The following is a 19,687-nucleotide window of genomic DNA, read 5'->3' on the forward strand; positions in this document are numbered from 1 at the left end:
TTTGTCATTTTTGTTTTGGTTTGCGTTTTCGCTACGATGATTTGATGTTTTGGCCACTGAAGAGTATGAAGCGGTATAACCCCGATTATGTGACGTTGTTTTGAATAGTGTTTTGGATTCACGCATAGTGTATTTTCTGACTGTTTTTTAATTTTTTCTCTGTGTTCTTGGAACTTAAGGCATTGTCGGGAAGAGGCCGAATGCTCGCCATAGCAATTGGCACTGCAGATTTTTGTGTATTTGTTTGGGGAGTGGGGTGATAGGGCACATTCGGAGCACATTATGGTTCTGGCCAGACTTGCATCTCATGGGGTTTGGTATGTATTCGCGAACTTTTACGAGTGCAAAGAAATTTCGATTTAAGATGAGAGGTTATAGAGTTCGAAGGTTATTAGGATGGCTCCGCTGGGTTTGGACACACCATCGTAGGATTTCATAAATTTAAAAACTTCCGTAACGTCTCGTCATTGAGGATCATCGACGATTTTTTTATCGGGCATAAGCTGCACCTTTCACAAAATTAAGAGCCTCGTGGAGCTTACACTGTACTTTGCATATGCCGGTGAGCTCGGAAGTTTTTATAAATTTTTCAGCATCGGCTTAAGATTTTACAAGCATGAGTAAATTTCCGTCTCTGAGCTTGGAAATTGTCACAATGTTTTTGGAGATCATTTTTAAGGCGCGGTGGACGGCGAAGCATGAGAATTGAGAAATTGTCTTTTCGATATTGATGGAGGCGATTGTAATATATCTTGGATTGTCAACTGAGGTAGGTGAAAGTTCAGGAAAGGCAATATCCAGTTTTTGGGGTTGTCTTCTATTTTTTGATGGTGGGCTGGTGGCAGCCGCGCAAACCGATAGTCGCCCAGGCATGGAGGCCTGATGGCATGATGGGACTTCTTGACTTGTATACGTTAATTGTTTTTTTATAATCAGTGGATTGAAGACTATTGCTAATCACACTATAAAAAATAAGAAAGATAAGAAACACGTGGGTCCAAGAAGAACAGTGACCGATCGGTACCCTCTGTCTGGAGATAAGAGAAATCCGCTCGTGACGAGAGGTAGTTGAAGATTTTTATGTCGTTTTCCTACTCAAGCTATCATTAAGATTTTTCTGGCTATTTCTAGTTATTTTTGAAGTCTGTTTAGACCAAAGGTTTTCTGCAGCAACGACTAAATTCCGCATCAGTAACTGTCATCCAAAAGAAGTACAGTTGCGATCATGGTAATAGTAGTGCTGTAAACAAATAAAAAGAACAAAAGTAATATTTTTTCGTCAGAAAACAACCGCAGCAACTTATAAATCAAAATAACTATATGGTAAAATTCAGAAATAAAACTCAAAGGGCTTATAAAGAAATGACTGCCGGAGATGATTAAATTAAAAAAATATACGCCAAAGCACTATTATTTGCCGACAATTGTACACCTATTAAGCAGGCAATTTTAAAAGCTTCAAACACTAAAATCAGCTGTTTAAAGTTAATTGTTATCGTTCAAACGCTAAAGTCTTCTTATCCAAACAAATCCCAGTATAATTTATATTTATCTCTATCAAAGCCCCTAAGGAATGAGCCAAACAATGCCGTGGGCCTATCAGTCGAAGTATTAAATTGTCGGTGGATTTTTGAATGTCAGAAAAAATACAAAAAGTGCCTATAGGATTTGTCAATTTTGCTCATATGTTGCTCGTTAGAGCTGACATTTGGTTGGCTTGCTCGCACTTACATACGTAAAATCGAACAGTCTGAGAAAAAACGTGCTCTAATGAAAGCAGCCGAACAATGCCGCTCTTACATTAAATAACCTTGAAGTCCTTAATTACACCCTCCTAATATACGAATAACGGAGGCATACAAAAGTGTTAAATATATTTAACTTAAGCTTAAAGTGTTTTTAATATGTCTCTAACCACAGTGCGAAACATACAGGATAAAGCGCAGTCGAAGCGTTTTAGGCAGAGCTGCCTCAGACCGAGGAGGAGTTGGCCAAACCGCAAATAATTGGATTGCTGAAGAGTGTAACGTGCTAGAGAAACCAGGGCGGCGTTCGAGTGACCTCCCAGGATAATGGCGTACTCCGTACTGATAGCCAGTTCTGTAAATAATATAAACAATAAAATATTTTTAATCTTAAGTCACCAACATTGAAATATATTTTACATGACTCAATTTTCTAGGATTTAAATTAATAAGAAAGAATAATTGTATAAATACAAACCTAAATTTTGAGACTATAGTAAAATTTCGATTTTCGAACTTTATTAATTTTAAAAGGTACAGACTTAAGGTATTACAAAAATAATATTGAGATTATAGTAAAAATTCATTTCTCGCCCACGCCCACTCCGCCGAGCCTTGTGATAACGACTATTTATATTACACATTAATATACTCATAATTTGAACATACTTCTTGTAAACTTTGGCATCAATGGAAAGGTAATTGAAATGCCGTTTACCGAGTCTTACCTTTTCTGCACAATATCAGCGACTCCATTAAATTTAGTTCCAGCACGTCGGCCTTCAGCAGATGGGCCTCGAAGATGAGGCGCTTGAGCTGCTCATCGCCGCAGCCCTCGATCATGGAGCTGATGTCGAGGGACCAGTGGGAGGCTCGCAGGACGAAGATCTCGCTCCACACCACCTGCAGGATGGCGTCCTGTTGGCAGCGATCCAGGAGCGCGAACTGCTCGTTGGTCCTCGCCTGTCGCAGGCATGTGATCAGGATCTGGGCGAGAATCTGGAAGTGCAGTGCCTGCGAATGGGGCGGTGGGCATGGCACTGGCACCGACTGCGGCGGATGTCTCCTGGCGTTCCGGTAGGGAGCAATCTGCTGGTTGCGCGGACCGCGCTCCTCCTGAACAGCGGCGGCGTTCATTCCCACGACCAGACATCGCTGAAAGCGGCAGGAGGGGCACCAGTTCCTCCTCGCCTTGTCCACCACACAATTTCCCGCGAGGGCGATGCAGGCGTAGCTACTGCCTCGCCTCACACTCCGCTTGAAGAAGCACGAACACCCATCGCAGCAGGCCACGCCGTAGTGCTTCCCGGAACTCTGATCGCCACACACTGCGCAGTCACTGAAGCTCGACATGGTCACCGCCGCCAATGGGGGTCGCAACGGACTGAATCGGGTCCTTCTGGATATTGGCGGTTTTATATGCGACCTGGTCGCCCGATACCCACAAATGATATGCAAACCAGCTACACAAAAAAAACCAATGCCTCTTTAAAAAAGCATTTGTATATTTTATAATTTTATATTCTTTGGATCGAAATGTAGTAAAGGAATATATTCATGTAATCAATAGAATTTTTTATGAATTTCGGAATCAATATCTCTTTTGCATACGACAGTCTTATGACTATCATTTTCGAAGCCACATTTTTTAACCCATTTGGGATATTGTTGCCTAATGTTTCCTTATAAATACAAAATTTAACAAAATGGTCATTATTCCATGCATCCTTGTGTAACGCTAGACTCCGGATCCAGAGATCGAATATAGAAAGACTCTTAAATCCATTTCCATTTGTATCTTAAGTACATAATTATACGACTGGGTGGTTTTTAAGACTTCAAATTTAAATTTATTTGCATGTAATGAAAAATTTTACAAAAGGGTTTTTATAAAGTATTTAAGATATAAATATTTCTGAGCTACATTATTATATATTTCCTGTAGTGTAGGACAGCATTGTGCCAAAGCGTGATTCGAGGATTTTTGTTTGTCCGAGACGTTCTGGCAGGGGGCGTGGCGCGTCAAAAGTGACAATCATCTACTGCTATTCCGGAGCGTGTTAACAATTTGTAAACAATTATTGTTTTGCTCTGTGATTGGACGCGCGCTTGCCACTTGAAGTGTCCGCGCTGAGGTCCTTTTGTACTGACATTTCGGGTAAACACCGAAGACGTTCGTGGGTGGAGAATAGAATAGGGTTGGGTTTGTAAGTCTTCCTGGTTTATATTCCTGCATTTCCTTGGGCGAATCGCGAAACTATTTAATTAAACGTTATCTGTAAGTCACAGCTTTTATTTAATTCTGAGCTAAGGTTCCTAATACATATTGTAGATAGTTCATTCACATCATATAGGCTAATCCCTATTTCTGAACTGGAGATTCGTTGAGTTTCGGTCAACCGTTTATCAGCCGCTCTATAATAGTGCCCTACATGAGTAAAGATAGAGTTTAAGCCAAAAGAGAACACTGTAGTCGAGTGACTCGACTATCAGTTACCCGTTAATTAGCTAAGGGGAGTGTGAGCTAGCGACTGTTCCCAAAGTTGCACACTAAGCCTCCTAGCGTCTATTGCTTTATTTGCTTATAACTTTTTAATGGATATTTAATCTGGGCGCTAGACAGGCCTTAGCAATATAGACATTACGGTGGCCGTGGCAGCCTGCCAAAAGAAACTTGTACGAACGGGCGGACATGGCTAGTGATCCTAATCAAGACTATACATACGAGTTTCAAAAAAGTGAATCACGAGAGATTTCCCACATTCCTAGAGGAGATATGCGACTGTCAGGACGGGGCGAAACGATCTCGGAGGGTGAAGGTAGGTGGTGGGCTCAGTAACTGAACATTTTAATTTTACCAGTCTGCAGTAAGTGAAGTTTGTCACCCTGAAGGGTAATCAATACAACTTGGAACGGGAAAGAAATACAGAAGACAGTCATCGCATGAAGATCCACGAAAGCGACATTAGCCCAATCGAACTTGCGCAACACAGACGTGCACTGAAGTTGCAACAACAGACGTGCTTGCTATACCTGAGAATTTCCATATTGCCTACAACATAGACTTTCAAAATTAAAATAAATAACTACAGACAATAAACATGCAAATGGTTATAGCTCACAATGTGTATTAAAATTTAAAATTTTATAATGATTTGTATGCTTAAAGATTACCACATGTGACAAGTTTCAGCAGCAACGCGCATACCACTTCCAACGGGACAGTTGAAGGCCTGGAAGAAATCTTCGATGTTGGATAAGGTTCCCAGTACGCGGTACTTCTCGATAGTGTGAGTTACTTCATTATCCACCTCATTCCATAAATGCTCCTCCTTGTAATCCGAGCAAAATATCTGAGCGAAGCCCAGGAAAAAGAGTTGCTCCGGCAAGAGGTCAAGACCTGGCAACTGCTCGTTGATCCTGTCCTGCTTAGGGTCCTCCAGCAGTTGCTCCATGTGGCTGCGGTAGGCCTCCAGAGCCTGCCTCAATCCGCCACTGTCGGCAATGTTCTCGTCCACCGTTTTATTTCCATCGACATGGCGATCGATCTCCGGTATCAGATACTTACTGTAAGCTTTTACAAAGCACTCAGTGCGTTTCTCAAAGCCCAGTTTCGATTTCTCCGACCACCAAGACAGACGTTTTCCATCGGCATCGTATCGAGAGCCTTTGGTGTCGAAGGCGTGGGTGAGTTCGTGGCCAATCACGTAACCCAAGGTGCCGAGTTTCAGGGAGAGCGGCCAAGAATGGTGGTAAACTGGTGACTGTAGAATGCCAGCCATTACATAAATAGAATTATGCGAGGCGTGATAAAAAGCTTGCACCTGCATCGCCAGCAGAACCATCTGTGTCAAGGCCTCTTTAGACAGTTCCTTATAGTGGCGGCTGCTGAATCGATTTATGTCGACACTGAGGCGATGCAAGTTAATATTGGTCTCAGCATAACTGTCGTCAATTATTTCAAGACGGTTGATCTCCCGAATCAGGCGCTCAGTACGCAAGCTGTCCTCCCCGGAGCCGATGACAGATTGTATTTTCGATTCCTTGAGAAGTGCCTTTTCTCGAGTCTCCGAGTCCAACCAATCGGCTTCCTCAAGCGACCTTCGGAATCCCTTTCGCAGTTCCTGTACAATTTCAGACACTTCCAACCGTTCCTTCTCGGTGAAGTACTCCTGAAAGCATAACCATTTTGAAGGATCAAAATCAATTGTATATAACGACTCCGAGACTTACCGCCATGTACATTTTGTTGAAGAGGAAAGCCATGGAAGTCCGCAGAGTTCTTTTGCAAAAATCTCTTTGGTACTTGGCTTCACTTAGCTTGGCATCGAATTGGTAGAGCAGTTTCATGGCCATATAATTGGCCGCAGCCTCAGGGTGGCGGGCACACACCTTTTCGATCTCCACTAAGTAGGAATTACACATATCATCGTGTTCACTAATGTTCCAGACAATGTCCAAGTAGTTAGTATAGTCGAACTTTGAGCACCGATAAATATCATCATCGTTTATTTCAGCAGCCACCAGCGCCTCGCGCCAGAAAGCAAAGACCCCGTCGATCACTTCCGCAATTTTGTCCTCCGGCAGTTGAAAGGATCTTAAGTATCCGCGCATACGCTTCTCGTTAAGTCGGTAGACGTGGGAAGAGTTGCTGTCGATGCTGTCCTTTTGAACGATGGAGTCAAAACCCAGTAACGGCTTTAGCAATTGCGGCAAAAACGGATGCGAATCTTCTAGCTTTTCGCGAATAAAACCTGATGTCCCGTAATTGATCAAGTGGGCGCTCATATTAAACCAGTTAAAGTTGGAGGCATTCCAGGCAGCACCATCGACGGCGGGAAAGCCTCCGATCGACCTGATAAGCTTTAAGTAATTTGGATCGGCAGCAGGAAACGGATAGAGATCTGCCCCTAGACAGGCATTGTAGAATCGTTGGGCAACCCTCAGCTCGCTGGAAACGTTGAGAGACTCCGCCAGATCCGACATGCCCAAAAGTTGTTCCGTGATGTCATCTAGTGTGTAGCTAATGTCATTCGTTGAAACGCTCCCTTTGGTGGAGAATCGGTCCTGTTTCACGTTTCGATAGTTTCCACAGGCGTACTCGTAGAAGTTGTCACAGGGTGCTACACTGAAGTTCATGTAGGACTTCCTGAGATCTGCATGGGACTGCAGGTAGTTTGTAAATTTTACCGTTCCGGCGTTTCCTTTCGCGGAAAACTCCAGTAGAAATAAAAATATCAGAAATCCACATAGACCGGTGGATCTCAAGCTTATCGAACAGAGAAACATGTTTTTGACTAATGTCACTCTTATCAGCGACTTATGGGCCTTAAATGGTTCCGTATGCAAAACTTAGACTGGCTTCGACTTCTTGATTTAAAGCACAATTTCGAACTGTCTGCTTCCTAAAGTCATGACCATTTATAGATGAATATTCGGGCGAGATAAGTATTCAAGAGTTGAATATAATATATTCACCATGCAATTGCTCTCTCTAAATTAAATATTTAGTGAATGAAAAGACCTTCTTAACTAGACAAACACAAAAAAAATTTGCAGGCCTTTTCTGATTTTGCTTTTGATACATTTTTTAAATGCAATTCGACTCAAACGAAGTCTTGTGTCAATACTGTTATATCATCTAAACCAATAGAGAAAGAAGATTATTAGTTCAAAACTTTTCTCAGAGAAAAATATTTTTAAGCCGACTAATTTGTGCAAATCGAATTTGAGTGAAACAGTTTTGGGTAAACAGGCCTGCATGTAAAATAAAAACAAGGAAAAACGCTATAGTCGAGTACCTCGACTATCAGATACCCGTTACTCAGCTAAAGGGACCAAAGGAAAATGGAGATATGCAAGCAGCAAAGCGAGATTGAAATGCGCCACCTACCGGCGGTAGACATATTAAGGCGATGTGGGCGTTAGCGTGGGCGTGGCAAAGTTTTTTTTTGGATCAATCGATAGGTATTGACGAGACCAATACATTTCAGTTAAAATTTTTTATCTAGCTTGAAAATTGTGGGCGCCACAGGCTTGGGCGGTTTGTGAGCGTTAGAGTGGGCGTGACATATTCGCGTAACAAACATGCGCTGCGCTCAAGCCTACGGAATCTAAATCTGGAATCCCATTTCTCTATCTTTGATATTTTCCGAGATACCCGCGTTCATATTTACGATTTTTTGAAGTATGTGGGCGGTTTGTTGGCGTTAAAGTGGGCCTGGCAATTTTTTTTTTTGTTCAATCGATAGGTATTGATGAGAACAATACATTTCAGTTAAAATTTTTATTCTACCATCAAAACTGTAGGAGCCACAGTTTTGGGCGGTTTGTGGGCGTTAGAGTGGGCGTGGCACTCTACTGAAACAAACTTGCGCTGCGTAAGAAGCTCAGGAATCTGCACGCCAAATCTCAATAGCCTAGCTCTTATAGTTTCCGAGATCTCAGCGTTCATCCGGACGGACAGACAGACGGACAGACGGACATGGCTAGATCGACTCGGCTAGTGATCCTGATCAAGAATATATATACTTTATGGGGTCGGAAACGCTTCCTTCTGCCTGTTACATACTTTCCGACGAATCTAGTATACCCTTTTACTCTACGAGTAACGGGTATAATAAAGTCGAGTACCTCTGCTTTAAGATACCTGTTACTCCAATTTAAAACAAAAGAGAACGCTATAGTCGATCGACTATCAAATACTCGTTACTCAGCTAAGGGGAGTGCGAGGGAGATGGAGATATGCAAGCAGCAAAGCAACTGTTCCCAAGAGTGCCCACATTATTTGCTTTAAATTATCATTAATCAAAACAAAACCGTTTTAATTTTTTCTAAAATCTTCAATAATGTAGGCGCTACACAGGTTTTAGCGTTATAGGCGTTAGAGTGGCGTAAACTTGCGCAAAAGGTTATAAATCGACATGCCAAGTCCCAACCTTCTAGCTTTTATAGTTTCCGAGATCTCAGCGATCACACGAACAGACAGTCGGACATACGGACATGGCTAGTTAGACTTGCGTAGTGAACCCCATCACTATAGGGTCGGAATCGCTTCCTTATACATGTTACAAATCCCTTTTACTCTACGAGTAAAGGGTATAACAAGAGAGACCGATATCAAATGCGAGGGAGATGGTGATATAGTTTTGGTATTAATTGTTTGCTTCTTGTGTACTGTATATTAAAAACACTATAAACTCGATAAAGTTATTTATTTTAAGTTTTTTTTTTTAAATGTTTTGAGGTCTTAAGCCTAGTACTCCTTGGACTGAGGAACTTGTGAGATGGTTCCAAAGCCGCATAGCTGGGGCAACCGAGCGGATCGCAAGTTGTGAGTGACAAAATTGCCACACCTTCGCCTGAATGGCTAAAGAAGGTAGAATGGGCAAAAAAGGTGCTTCCTAACTACGGGCGGGATAAGCCCACCCATGAAGGGGTTCAGGCGAAAAGACATCGATCCCTAGATCTACCCGGACCATCGGCGAAGAGATCCAAGAGAGCAGGTGCTTGCTGAGGAGCTGGAGGCACCCGGTGCACCCGATTTGCGTGTGCGTTCCCATTTTCCACTTTAGCGAGTTTTACCGACTTTTTTCCATCTCTATCCTACACCTGTATTTCTTGTGGAGGAAAAAGTCGCTAAAGCGGAATTTGGTCGCTGAAGCGAAAACCCTCTCTGTGTGAATAGGGCATAAATTATGTAGAAGAGTAGCTGAAGCAAAATTTAGTCGCTCAAGCGAAAACCTGTCTGAAAACACAATCTATACTGCACTTAAAAGGTTCTAGAATACCGCTGGCATCGTCGAAGCCAAAATGTTGGACACAATAACGGACCTTTTGGATTTTAAGTGGCTAACTTTGGAGATTTGGCTCTTAGTAAATTCAAAATCCGCTCCTCATCCCCACTTTGGTATTCATAAAAACAGTTCGATCTAAAAAACGTTGGTATTAATTCAAGCAAACTGGGTGTTCACCACCGAAATCATTTTATGCATATAATATGTAATTCTTGCATGTTAAGCCTAGTACTCAGATCGGCTAAGAGTTTCACTAGTCGAAAAATCTTATTCTTTGTAGTGTGACCGAAGTTTTCAAAGTTCACCCGCAATACATGTAGCATGGTCTTACTGTCAAGTGGCTGGGCTTGTTGCCAAACGGAAAACAAATCAATTGGAGAAATTTAAAAAAGAGGAGTCTGCTGGTACACAAAGAAAGTAAAATAAAAATAAATGGAATGTTAAATGAATGTTTTTATTTATGTAAATTAGTAGTTTAAAGCTTCCTTAACGTCCCACGAATGCTTCGCCATCTTCCGCGCCACCGCAATCCAGCTCCGAGTCCCAATGGGCATATTGGACCTTGAGGAAGTGGGAGCCGGATTGGGAGCGGAGTTGATCCGCTGATGCTGCAGGAAGTCGCCCAGCATCCTGGCCGTGGCTTCTCCAACTGTTCCTTAGCGGGCGCCCTATTTTCCTCCTCCCTATAGAAGCCACCGCGTCCTCCAGCTCCGCTTAAGCTGCCAAGTAGCTGGTGGTTATGGTGTACGGAGTCCTAAAGAATAGGACTTCGGAGATTATATTACTGGTGGTTCTGCTAAAAAGAAACTTCTATTAGTACAACGCAATCAAATTATTTTGGCCAGATCTTACTTTCTTTGAGAGGACACGCTCGGCCGGATGTCCATGTAGAGACGAAGTCCCACTCGGCATGTTCCTTCCCCCTGGGATTCTCTAGAGGATCTCCTCCAGCACTTCAACTAAAACAGACCCTGCGAAAAGCTTTAGCCGCCTTTTTGCCTCTCGCTCACTCCTATGGTTAGCTCGCGGTTTTCGTCGATGTGAGGGCTAGGGCTTAGGGTGTTTCGATTGACCCAAAACAAAGTTGGCCACGCCCATAACGCTTGAATCTGTCTACCGCCCACATAACCATATATTGAGAACACGGGTAGGTGGCGCATTTCAATCTCGCTTTACTGCTTGCATATCTCCATTTCCCTTTGGTCCCTTAAGTTGAGTAACGGGTATCTGATAGTCGAGGTACTCGACAATAGCGTTCTTCCTTGTTTATTATTAAAATTTACAAAATTCTTTGACTATTGGGTTTTGTGGTTTCAAATCAGCGCGCCAATTGTTTTGGGATGTGGTAACGCCACCGGTTAAACGATGACGTTACTTGCGGGAGTGCTGTCTATCGAAATATCTGCCAGATGGCGCTTTAATAGGCCTTAATGACGTTTTCCAACACTGATTCGCCAACAGATGTTTGACAATCAGCTGATTGTGAGGGACGCTATGCCGTTGTAAATATTGTTGCAAGCGAGACCGGTTGGGTTTTTCTTCTTAACTGCCAACAGAGGTTTTGTTTAAATCGGATTGTTACGATTGGATAGTTAAGCGCGCGTGTTCTTGTGGCTATTCCCCTTTAATCTGGTGAGTTCTTAGTTTTTAGCAAGCTGGTTTCCAAAAACCATGGCGGATGCCGCTAGTCTGTTGTGTGCCGAATTGAGACCCCTGACACAGATTTAGAGTAACAAGAACTCGATTGCTTGGTCGTTTTTCAAAAGGCGGGATAACTGGCAGTTTTAAATATGGCAAGTCCCACATACAGACTCAAACATGCCGAATTTTGCAGATAACGAAGACTGTGTAAAAGGAACAGGCCAAAATGTGACTGTATTTTCTAGAAATACTAACGACTTAGATCTGAATAAGTTGAGGTATCTTGAGGTGCTTGTTCACAACTAAAAAACAAAAACAATAATAAATAAACCCAACTAATAGTAAGAAAATATGCTTACAAGTTTTTTAACTAGCAAAGGGTTTACGATAAGATATTGTCAACGAACATCAGAAATTGAGTGAGACTTATGTTTGGGATGTAGACGAGAAATCTAGTTAAAACATGCTAAAGCGGTATTTTTTAGGGGACCTTTTCTCTATGGAGTAGACATTGAAGCGTATACATAAAATATTATTATTGATGTCTGAATTCGGTCGTCGATTTAAGATATTTTTTCCGCAGTTTCTTTAATCATTCAGGAATACTTCGATTGAGTTTCGACACTTTAAATTTGTTAGTGGCATCTTTCTGGTATATTTCCGCTATTTTCTTAGTTGACCCTGACCCCCGTAGTAAAAAAGGCCTCGACAAAAATGTTAATGTTTTTCACGTCGTTTCAAAAATAAAAATTTTCATAACCTAAAAAGTTCCATTTTTCAAATTTTATTGGTATAATTTGTCTACCTTTTAGAATTTTGAAAAAGTAAATACTTTAGAAAAAATACATACGATTTTTTCAGTTTTCACTTAATTTTAAGAAATTTAAAAGTTTTAATCTGATCTGATGAATATTGAATATGAATTTTAAAATATCGCGACAGCAATCTACCCATCAAGAAACGAAGGTCCCGATGTATGTAACTCCGTCGCATTTCTTCGAATCTTAAACATTTTTCTGAATGATCTAATACTGATTTAAATATGTATTTCATATACAAAGCAATTCATAATTATATATAAAGTTATTATAATTTTGGTCAGAAGTTTTTAACACAGTTGAAGGAGAAGTTTCCGACCCTATAAGTATATGTATGTATTATTGATCGGGATCAGTAGGAGAGTCGATATTGCCACGCCCGTCTAATTCAATTCCGTTTGCAAGCTAGCAATTTGAAAATATAACATTTTTGTAAGCACCCCGATTTTAGTAATTTCGGCAAAGTTTGCAAGTTTAATAAAACTTCGGTTTGCCGAAGTTAGCTTTTGTTCTTGTTTTAATCTTATTTTACTTTAAAGATTTTTTGAGTATGAGTGGGCCAACACCAAACTATTTATGCGCGGACACAGTAAAGATCCGTGAGTATTGAAATGATTTTTTGTTTTTCATTGGTAACTCCTTTTATATTTATGTTTACAGAGGATTATACGTTGTTTGACAAAGTTAATGGTAAGTTTTGGTATTTCTATGTTTAATAGGGATATGTTATTGTATGTTTATATACCTGCTCAAAGAAATCCAGAACGACCTTCAATCGGCTGTATCTGAACTTCGCGGCGTGAAGGATGCTGTTGAGATGCTCACTAAGGCTGTTGGGACGCTTACGGAGTTCGTTGAACAGACGACACAGGTGGAGCCCGAGATACACGATAAAATGGATGATTATTTCCCTATAAAGTCCGACGAGGAGCTTTTGGAAATTGACGAAAAAATAAACCAGGGGCGTGGTGACAGATATGTATGTTTCACATTCTCTAATTTTTTGAAATGCAAACTATGTTGTTTTATTTTTAGATAAAGCATATGGTACGGCTCTTGAGCCAGGAAAAGATGAGTCGATCAATACGAAACATATTTTCGGAGGATATAATTTTAAATTACAATTTGGAGGGAGCCCAACATAAGAAAAGGCTTAAATCTTTTGAGCATTTTGTTCGCGCGCTTTTGCGTATGTTTTAGTAAATTGTTGTATTTATTTTATTAACAAAATAACTTTTTAGATGCCATTGGTCAGGTAGACCCTTCAGAATCCGCTGAGAGAGCGTTGTCGAAGGCAATGAGATGCGTTAAAACTCTTCACGCAGGCAAAAGGAAATCCGAAGGGCCGGCCGTAGAGGTAAAGGTCAAGGTTAAAACGTCACGAAAATTGGAAATATTCGAATATTTCCCTATAAAATCAGATGATGAGCTATCGGAGATAGATGAAAGAATAAACAAGGGGAATTGCGATAGATATGTAAGTTTAGCGTTCTATTATTGTTATTTAAAACTGACAAAAATGTTTTCTTATATTTCCAGATAGAGCATATGGTACTGCTTTTGAGCCGACAAAAGATGAGTCGATCAATACGAAACATATTCTCGGAAGCGCTCATTCTTAATTATAATTTAGACGGATCCCAAAGTAAAAAAAAGCTTAACGTTTTTGAAAATTTTCTTCCAGCGCTATTGAGTGAGTTTTTATTTTATTTTCGCATTTACTTTAATAACAAATTATCATTTTAGATGCCGTCGGTAAGGTAGAGCCTACTGTTCCGTCTAAAAAAGCGTTGACTAAGGCAATGAGATGCGTTAAGAACCTTCATTCATCCCGAAAGAATAAAACAAATCAAAGTTGAATAAAACTTTGCACAACAATTTAGACAAGACAAGCTTAACTTTAGGAAAAACTCATTGGACAGGGAGCTAACCCTAAATGAAATATAAGAATATAATTAAACAATCTGTACTCGTACATTTGACCATTTAAAAAATAAACCAAGAGAGATACCTGTTACTCAACAAGTAGCAAAGCGTCTGTTCCCAAGATTACACACTTTATTTGCTTATAATGAATTGTACGGATTGAACAATTTTCGTCATGTAGTTGGGCATTAATTCTCATTAACATTTTTTAAAAAGCTTGGCACACTGCTGAAAAAAACTTGCGCTGCGCAAGGACCCCTTAATCTACATGCCAAATCCCAAGAGAAATCTGAGCGTTCATACCGACGGACAGACCCTTTTACTCTCCGAGCAACGGGTATAATTAAAACCTTAAATAAATAGCATCATTTCAGATAACTTATCGTCCAATTCAACAAACGATATTACAGCCTTTACCTTCGTCGTCTGCTTCAAGAAAGCCGTAAGCGTCCCAACACTCATCCTCATACTGGAATCCGCTGAGGGTCGAAACTTATCGCTTAATATAGCAAATGCTAAATTGATCACTTTTAGGATCAAATTTCTCGAGTAATAAACGGCAGGAATGACATTGAAATAAAACAATATATCAACAAATAAAATTTTAAAGTAGATCTCGATAGATCACTTTACTAGCATCGAAAAAAACCACTCGGATTTTTAATTCGACTAGGGAAATCTTTCGAGTCTTTCAGCAAAGACCAAAAAGTTTCAGTCTGATCTGCATTATGTTTTTGCCAGCACACTAGGAATGTAATTGGATAATTAGAACCATTAAAAAAGCTTAATAAAATCAAGCATAAATTTTAAATCTGTAAATATATAACTATCTGTTAAATTCCCAGTCTAAATCCTGAGTCTGTATCTTGAATTTGTACCAATCAGCAAATAGGTTGTCTATTAAAGTACTTCTTGAGTATTTTTGGAATCACGGATATGCTTCCTTTACCCTTCTTTTTCCAACAAATGCATTACACGCTTATACTGAAGGTAACCGGTATAAAAACATAGCTTTAAAAAAAAATAAATTTGAAATACCCCCTACTTGTAGAGTAAATGATCCACTCCAATCGCGATGACACATATGCATATAGACAGCTACTATTTTCTAATATTTTGAGAATATACGGTTTTTGGAAATCTGTTGAGAGTTGAGAGCAAGGGAAACGACTTGTTTTACTAAAATCAACTGCATTTATTTTGGCACTCTCGTTTAGAAATGGATGGTCTGGCCAGCAGGACCACATTCTCCAGAGTCACATCCTTCGGAACGTAGAACTTCAGCTCTGCTTGGTAACCGTGCGATCGCAGGTGATCCAGTCGTCCGTAGTCCAACACCCGCTTGCACTGCTGACCGATTTTTTCGCGCTCTTCGCGACTTAGTCGCTGGGTGTTTGTCTCCGCGGGCTGATCTTCCGTCATTTCCATGGCCTTGCGCCGTTCGCGGCTTAAGCCGGTGCCACAAACCGCCCAACTGACCATTTTGGTTAGGATAGCGAACTCCCGTGGTCCAATCCCAGATTTCTGGAGGAAGGAGCGTCCCACATATGACGGCCAGGAGCAGCGATGATGGCAACACAACGCGATGAGTACGTAGTCCGTGGAGGCACTTCCATCACCCAGAATACATCTCAGTGTTAAATCCGTGGCTGCTCCACAGAGATGCTTCGAGAGAGCCACCGTTCGTTGGGTTTTCTTCAGCTCGGGCAAAGCGGAGAGTTTTAGATCTGCGATATCCGCCCGGATGCGTTGCACCAGCTCCTTATTGGCCACCTTATTGTCCTTCTTGTGGCGAAGAGACATCCGATCGATGAGTATCACCTGGGAGTTAGTAAATTGCTGTCCCTCCAAAACGGTGGCCAGGTAGTAGGCCAATTGTCCCTTTCCAGCGCCGAATTCCACGTAGCTTGTGTGTTCCGTCAGTTGATGGTCCTTCTCCAGGATACCCAGCAAGCTGGAGGCTTGGATGAGCTGGCGCAGCGTTTCCTGGCCGTAGTCCTTGCGATTCAGTTCTTCTTTCAGAGACTTATGCTCCAACTGCATTTCCTGTATGCTAGAACCAATGTGCTTGTCGTACAGATATTTTACTTTGCCTATCAAACCGTAGAACTCTTCATCCGACAGTTCATGAAGTTTTATTTGGTTAAGATTTTCCTGGTTCACGAGTTGCTCTGCCGAATCATCTCCAGAATTTACTCCTTTTACAATGTAGGGCAGTGAACTCTCCTGATCCCTTGCATTACAAATGGTCAAGTGCTTGGCTAGTTTCCGTTTGAAGACGGTGTGTTTGGAATCCAGGGGGCAGGGAATTCTTTCCTGGAATAAATCTTCGCCAGATTTCTCATCCGAAGTTGAGGGGCTAATTGTGGGTGGGGCATGGGCGCCACAAAAGGGGCTTCCCTTGTTAGCCGTCATCTTGCAGCGACGCTTTTTGCGTGGCACCCAGTAGGAGCAGGTGGTGGGCATAGAGTCCTCCGCTTTATCAGAAGTCAACTTCGACTTCTTGGGTTCCATTCTATAATTCCACACAAAATTGGTTTCTCAATCAAAAATAAACTCGTGCGAGACAATGTGACCTCCATTGTAAAGGTGAGAAAATACTAGAATATATATTTTCAAACATTTCTTTAAAATCCCCGTTTATACCAACTCTGCGTCCGCGTCCACGTTCGCTTGCGAATTTTTTTCTTTCGAATTTTGAAATTTATATTTTGTGATTCATTTCCATTCTATTGACATTTAAATTTAAAAACCAATCTGTATTCGTTAAATGCTTGTTTTCTTGCTTATATATGTCTAAGCCCTCCACGGCATTGTGTGTAATGTTGATACTTAGATAGTCCGAATGGTCTTCTTCCATTTGATTTAATAATACAAAATATATTAAATCCAATATGTTCATCAGTGCGCGTTTGTCGATAACAGAGAGCACGATATATAGAGCTATTCAGCGTAAAGTCCCTAAACTGGACTAGTGGAAAGCGGTCATAATTAATTGTTATTTTAACGAAATATACCACGTACGGTAATAGCCGATAGTGCCATCGCTAGCGGGCCATCTCTAGAAATCCAGCAAAGGAAGAAGCCGCGCTAGAAAAGTTTTTGCCGACAATAAACGCAAAAAAAGAACTGAAGAGCGAAATACAAAGACTTTATACTGCATTTACCAAGCTATAAGTACAATCCGTCATGTAAGTATTCCAAAGAAATGGTGACCAACCAATTGGAAATGAGAAAACCGGCAGCTACACCATGTGCGCCGGCATTTTGTATTGTTGGTTCCACGCGCGAGTTGTAATTGTTTATTAAATGTACTCCCTGCAGGGCTCTTGTGAAACCAAAATCAGAACTCACTCCGGAGGAGCTGGCCCGCCAGGAGGAGGAGGAGTTCAACACCGGGCCGCTGTCCGTGCTCACACAATCCGTGAAGAACAACACCCAGGTGCTCATCAATTGCCGCAACAACAAGAAGCTCCTGGGCAGGGTGAAGGCCTTTGACCGCCACTGCAACATGGTCCTGGAAAACGTCAAGGAAATGTGGACGGAGCTGCCGCGCACGGGAAAGGGCAAGAAGAAGGTGAAGCCCGTTAACAAGGACCGCTTCATATCGAAGATGTTCCTGCGCGGAGACTCCGTGATCCTGGTACTCAGAAACCCCCTGGCCACGGCGGCCGGAAAATAGTCTACCATAGCCATAGCGTACAGTTACCGATAACCACCAACTACAATCAATAAACTTAAAACCCGACTCACTTTATCCAGAAAATACTGTCCTGTGGGACAAAGTGGTGTGAATATTGTAAGTTTCAGCTATTATTACCCTAAACATGGTCTTATAATGCGGATAAGCTCACTTTTGAAATAAGTACACCAGGTCAACCAATCTTCATCTGAGTCAAAAATACATATTTAAAAAGTAAGGATTTGTTTACATAAGGATTTGTTCAACAAGCTGATAGGAAGGTCTAAATTCTCAGTTCATTATTTATTCTTATTGAAATCAAATATTGAGAAAAAACAAATTTTAAATCGTCGTAAACAGTACTATAAATTCACAGAGCTCATGATTTTTAGAACGTCTAGTTTTATGTTATAAAACATCAACTGGTCTTCCCAACCTTTAACTCTGAAATTTAATTACATCTTATCTTAGCTTTTTTTATATTTTTATTTGTATGGAAGTACTTTATTTAAAGTGTTTTATTTTTGTAAAAGTCTTCAAATGACTGCTTATTGGCTTTAAAGTGTACAGAAAATAACATCAATTTTCCGAAAGTTGCTTGTGCAGTTTAGGCACATAATCATCGTACTGGGCTTGGTAGAAAGTTCCGGCGATGGGATTGCCCAGCTGATGTTTCTTGGCGAACTTGGCGGCGCTGAATTTGGGCCGATCCTTTCGTGATTTGTTGCTCACACGTTCCTCGTCGAATTCCAGTTTGCCGGATTGTTTGTACAGCAGAAAGACGTAGCGATGCAGACCCGTTCCCTGGGGAGGACCGGAGCCAATATATTCGGCGATCGCATCACCGCTGGTCAAGTCATTGCCGGCGATATTGACCAAAACCCAGTGCTTGAACTCGCGGAACTTGGGCTCCGCTCGGCTGGGTGCATCGGGATCCGTCATGATAAGCGTGTAGAAGTCGCCGGGATGGGCGTCCCACTCCACGGTCGGCTGATCCTTAACCTGCGTAGGCGTAAGCTCCACTCCATCCTTGGCCACCAGGTCGTTGCTGTAGGTGACCTTTGATCGGAAAGTTTTTAGTAAGTAAATTGTTTGATTTAAACTTTTAATTGGTGCTTCAAGGTTGTGTTTTTCGCTTCATCGCTGATTTTTAGGAAAGTGCATAGCGTGATTTCAAAATCTGTTAACTCCTCAAAAAAAAAAACGCTTTTAGCTAGACACTTTTGGCCTAAATAGTTTTCCTGCATCTGACCTTTAATCAGAAAGTTGTGACGAGTTGTTTTTAGTTTTCATTAAAGCTTTCGCGTCATTGCAATATATACGAAAATTGAACATATATGAATATCAATGCCAAAGATCCATGGCGTGGTATAAAATATTTATGTAATATTTATTATTCCTTTTTATTAGATACCTTTTCAATTGATTTGATATATTGGTTTTTTTTTAAGTTGTTAGTTTCCCCACCTTTAATAACTGGTTTGGCGGCTCGGGAATGACATCGGGGACCACCTCATGGGATCGAAAAACCTCTTCCACTGAGTTTGCTTGAACGGCCAGCAAGCAGCTCATTAACGGCAATAGAACCAAAAGCATCTTGTAGAAAAAACTTTAATAAAAACAAAAAGAAAACTTTGGAGTAACAGAGATCTCCTCTGCGCCCGAACAAGGTCTGTCAGCCACTGAAACGAGTTTGCCGTGATGCCATACTTTTAAAGCGAAGCTGAAAGCTTTTTGTTTTACAAACAGCTGAAAAAAGTATTCCCAGAACTGCAATTAACGATATCTTTATTTAAAGTTACGCTTCAGAGATAATGAATGCAATCAGCTGCAAATTCTAAACAATTTTTTCTGATAAGTTTTGTGATTGGTTAAGGCAAACATGATTGAAAAAATACCCATCATAACTTATTTCTAAACCATAGAAAAATATTTATTTAAAATATTTGCTAATACAGGTATGCGTATATACGTTTTAGAGGAAAGAATAAGAATAAAAATAATATCCCTTCAATCCCTAATTATACTATGTATCGATAATTTTTATACCCGTTACTCGTAGAGTAAAAGGGTATACTA

General features: G+C 41.0%; 6 protein-coding genes across 6 annotated transcripts; 2 read left to right on the top strand and 4 right to left on the bottom strand.

The window, feature by feature from the left end:
* Window positions 1-1,888: 1,888 nt before the first annotated feature.
* LOC119560959 (nuclear receptor subfamily 2 group E member 1) lies at window positions 1,889-3,098 on the bottom strand. Its single transcript, XM_037874711.1, has 2 exons — window positions 2,474-3,098; window positions 1,889-2,100 (listed from the first exon to the last, which is right to left on the bottom strand). The coding sequence occupies exons 1-2, from the start codon at window positions 3,096-3,098 to the stop codon at window positions 1,889-1,891; spliced, it is 837 nt and encodes a 278-aa protein (XP_037730639.1).
* A 1,817-nt stretch (window positions 3,099-4,915) lies between these two features.
* Window positions 4,916-7,034, bottom strand: LOC119560285 (neprilysin-2-like). Its single transcript, XM_037873656.1, has 2 exons — window positions 5,979-7,034; window positions 4,916-5,917 (listed from the first exon to the last, which is right to left on the bottom strand). The coding sequence occupies exons 1-2, from the start codon at window positions 7,032-7,034 to the stop codon at window positions 4,916-4,918; spliced, it is 2,058 nt and encodes a 685-aa protein (XP_037729584.1).
* A 3,982-nt stretch (window positions 7,035-11,016) lies between these two features.
* Window positions 11,017-14,052, top strand: LOC119560191. Its single transcript, XM_037873555.1, has 8 exons — window positions 11,017-11,173; window positions 12,540-12,599; window positions 12,661-12,690; window positions 12,756-12,979; window positions 13,036-13,189; window positions 13,242-13,477; window positions 13,540-13,693; window positions 13,747-14,052. The coding sequence occupies exons 2-8, from the start codon at window positions 12,551-12,553 to the stop codon at window positions 13,857-13,859; spliced, it is 960 nt and encodes a 319-aa protein (XP_037729483.1). The 5' UTR covers window positions 11,017-11,173; window positions 12,540-12,550; the 3' UTR covers window positions 13,860-14,052.
* Window positions 14,053-15,103: 1,051 nt separating this feature from the next.
* On the bottom strand, window positions 15,104-16,512 carry LOC119560055 (tRNA:m(4)X modification enzyme TRM13 homolog). The gene has a single exon (XM_037873361.1). The coding sequence runs from the start codon at window positions 16,438-16,440 to the stop codon at window positions 15,112-15,114; it is 1,329 nt and encodes a 442-aa protein (XP_037729289.1). The 5' UTR covers window positions 16,441-16,512; the 3' UTR covers window positions 15,104-15,111.
* Window positions 16,513-16,959: 447 nt separating this feature from the next.
* On the top strand, window positions 16,960-17,674 carry LOC119560819 (probable small nuclear ribonucleoprotein Sm D2). Its single transcript, XM_037874464.1, has 2 exons — window positions 16,960-17,117; window positions 17,251-17,674. Coding segments are annotated over exons 1-2 (360 nt in total). The 5' UTR covers window positions 16,960-17,115; the 3' UTR covers window positions 17,609-17,674.
* Window positions 17,675-18,088: 414 nt separating this feature from the next.
* LOC119560817 (protein D3) lies at window positions 18,089-19,305 on the bottom strand. The gene is made up of 2 exons (XM_037874462.1): window positions 19,076-19,305; window positions 18,089-18,667 (listed from the first exon to the last, which is right to left on the bottom strand). The coding sequence occupies exons 1-2, from the start codon at window positions 19,202-19,204 to the stop codon at window positions 18,188-18,190; spliced, it is 609 nt and encodes a 202-aa protein (XP_037730390.1). The 5' UTR covers window positions 19,205-19,305; the 3' UTR covers window positions 18,089-18,187.
* Between the last annotated feature and the right edge of the window lie 382 nt (window positions 19,306-19,687).

The sequence above is a fragment of the Drosophila subpulchrella genome, unplaced genomic scaffold, assembly GCF_014743375.2.
Source record: "Drosophila subpulchrella strain 33 F10 #4 breed RU33 unplaced genomic scaffold, RU_Dsub_v1.1 Primary Assembly Seq354, whole genome shotgun sequence".
Lineage (NCBI taxonomy): Eukaryota > Metazoa > Arthropoda > Insecta > Diptera > Drosophilidae > Drosophila > Drosophila subpulchrella.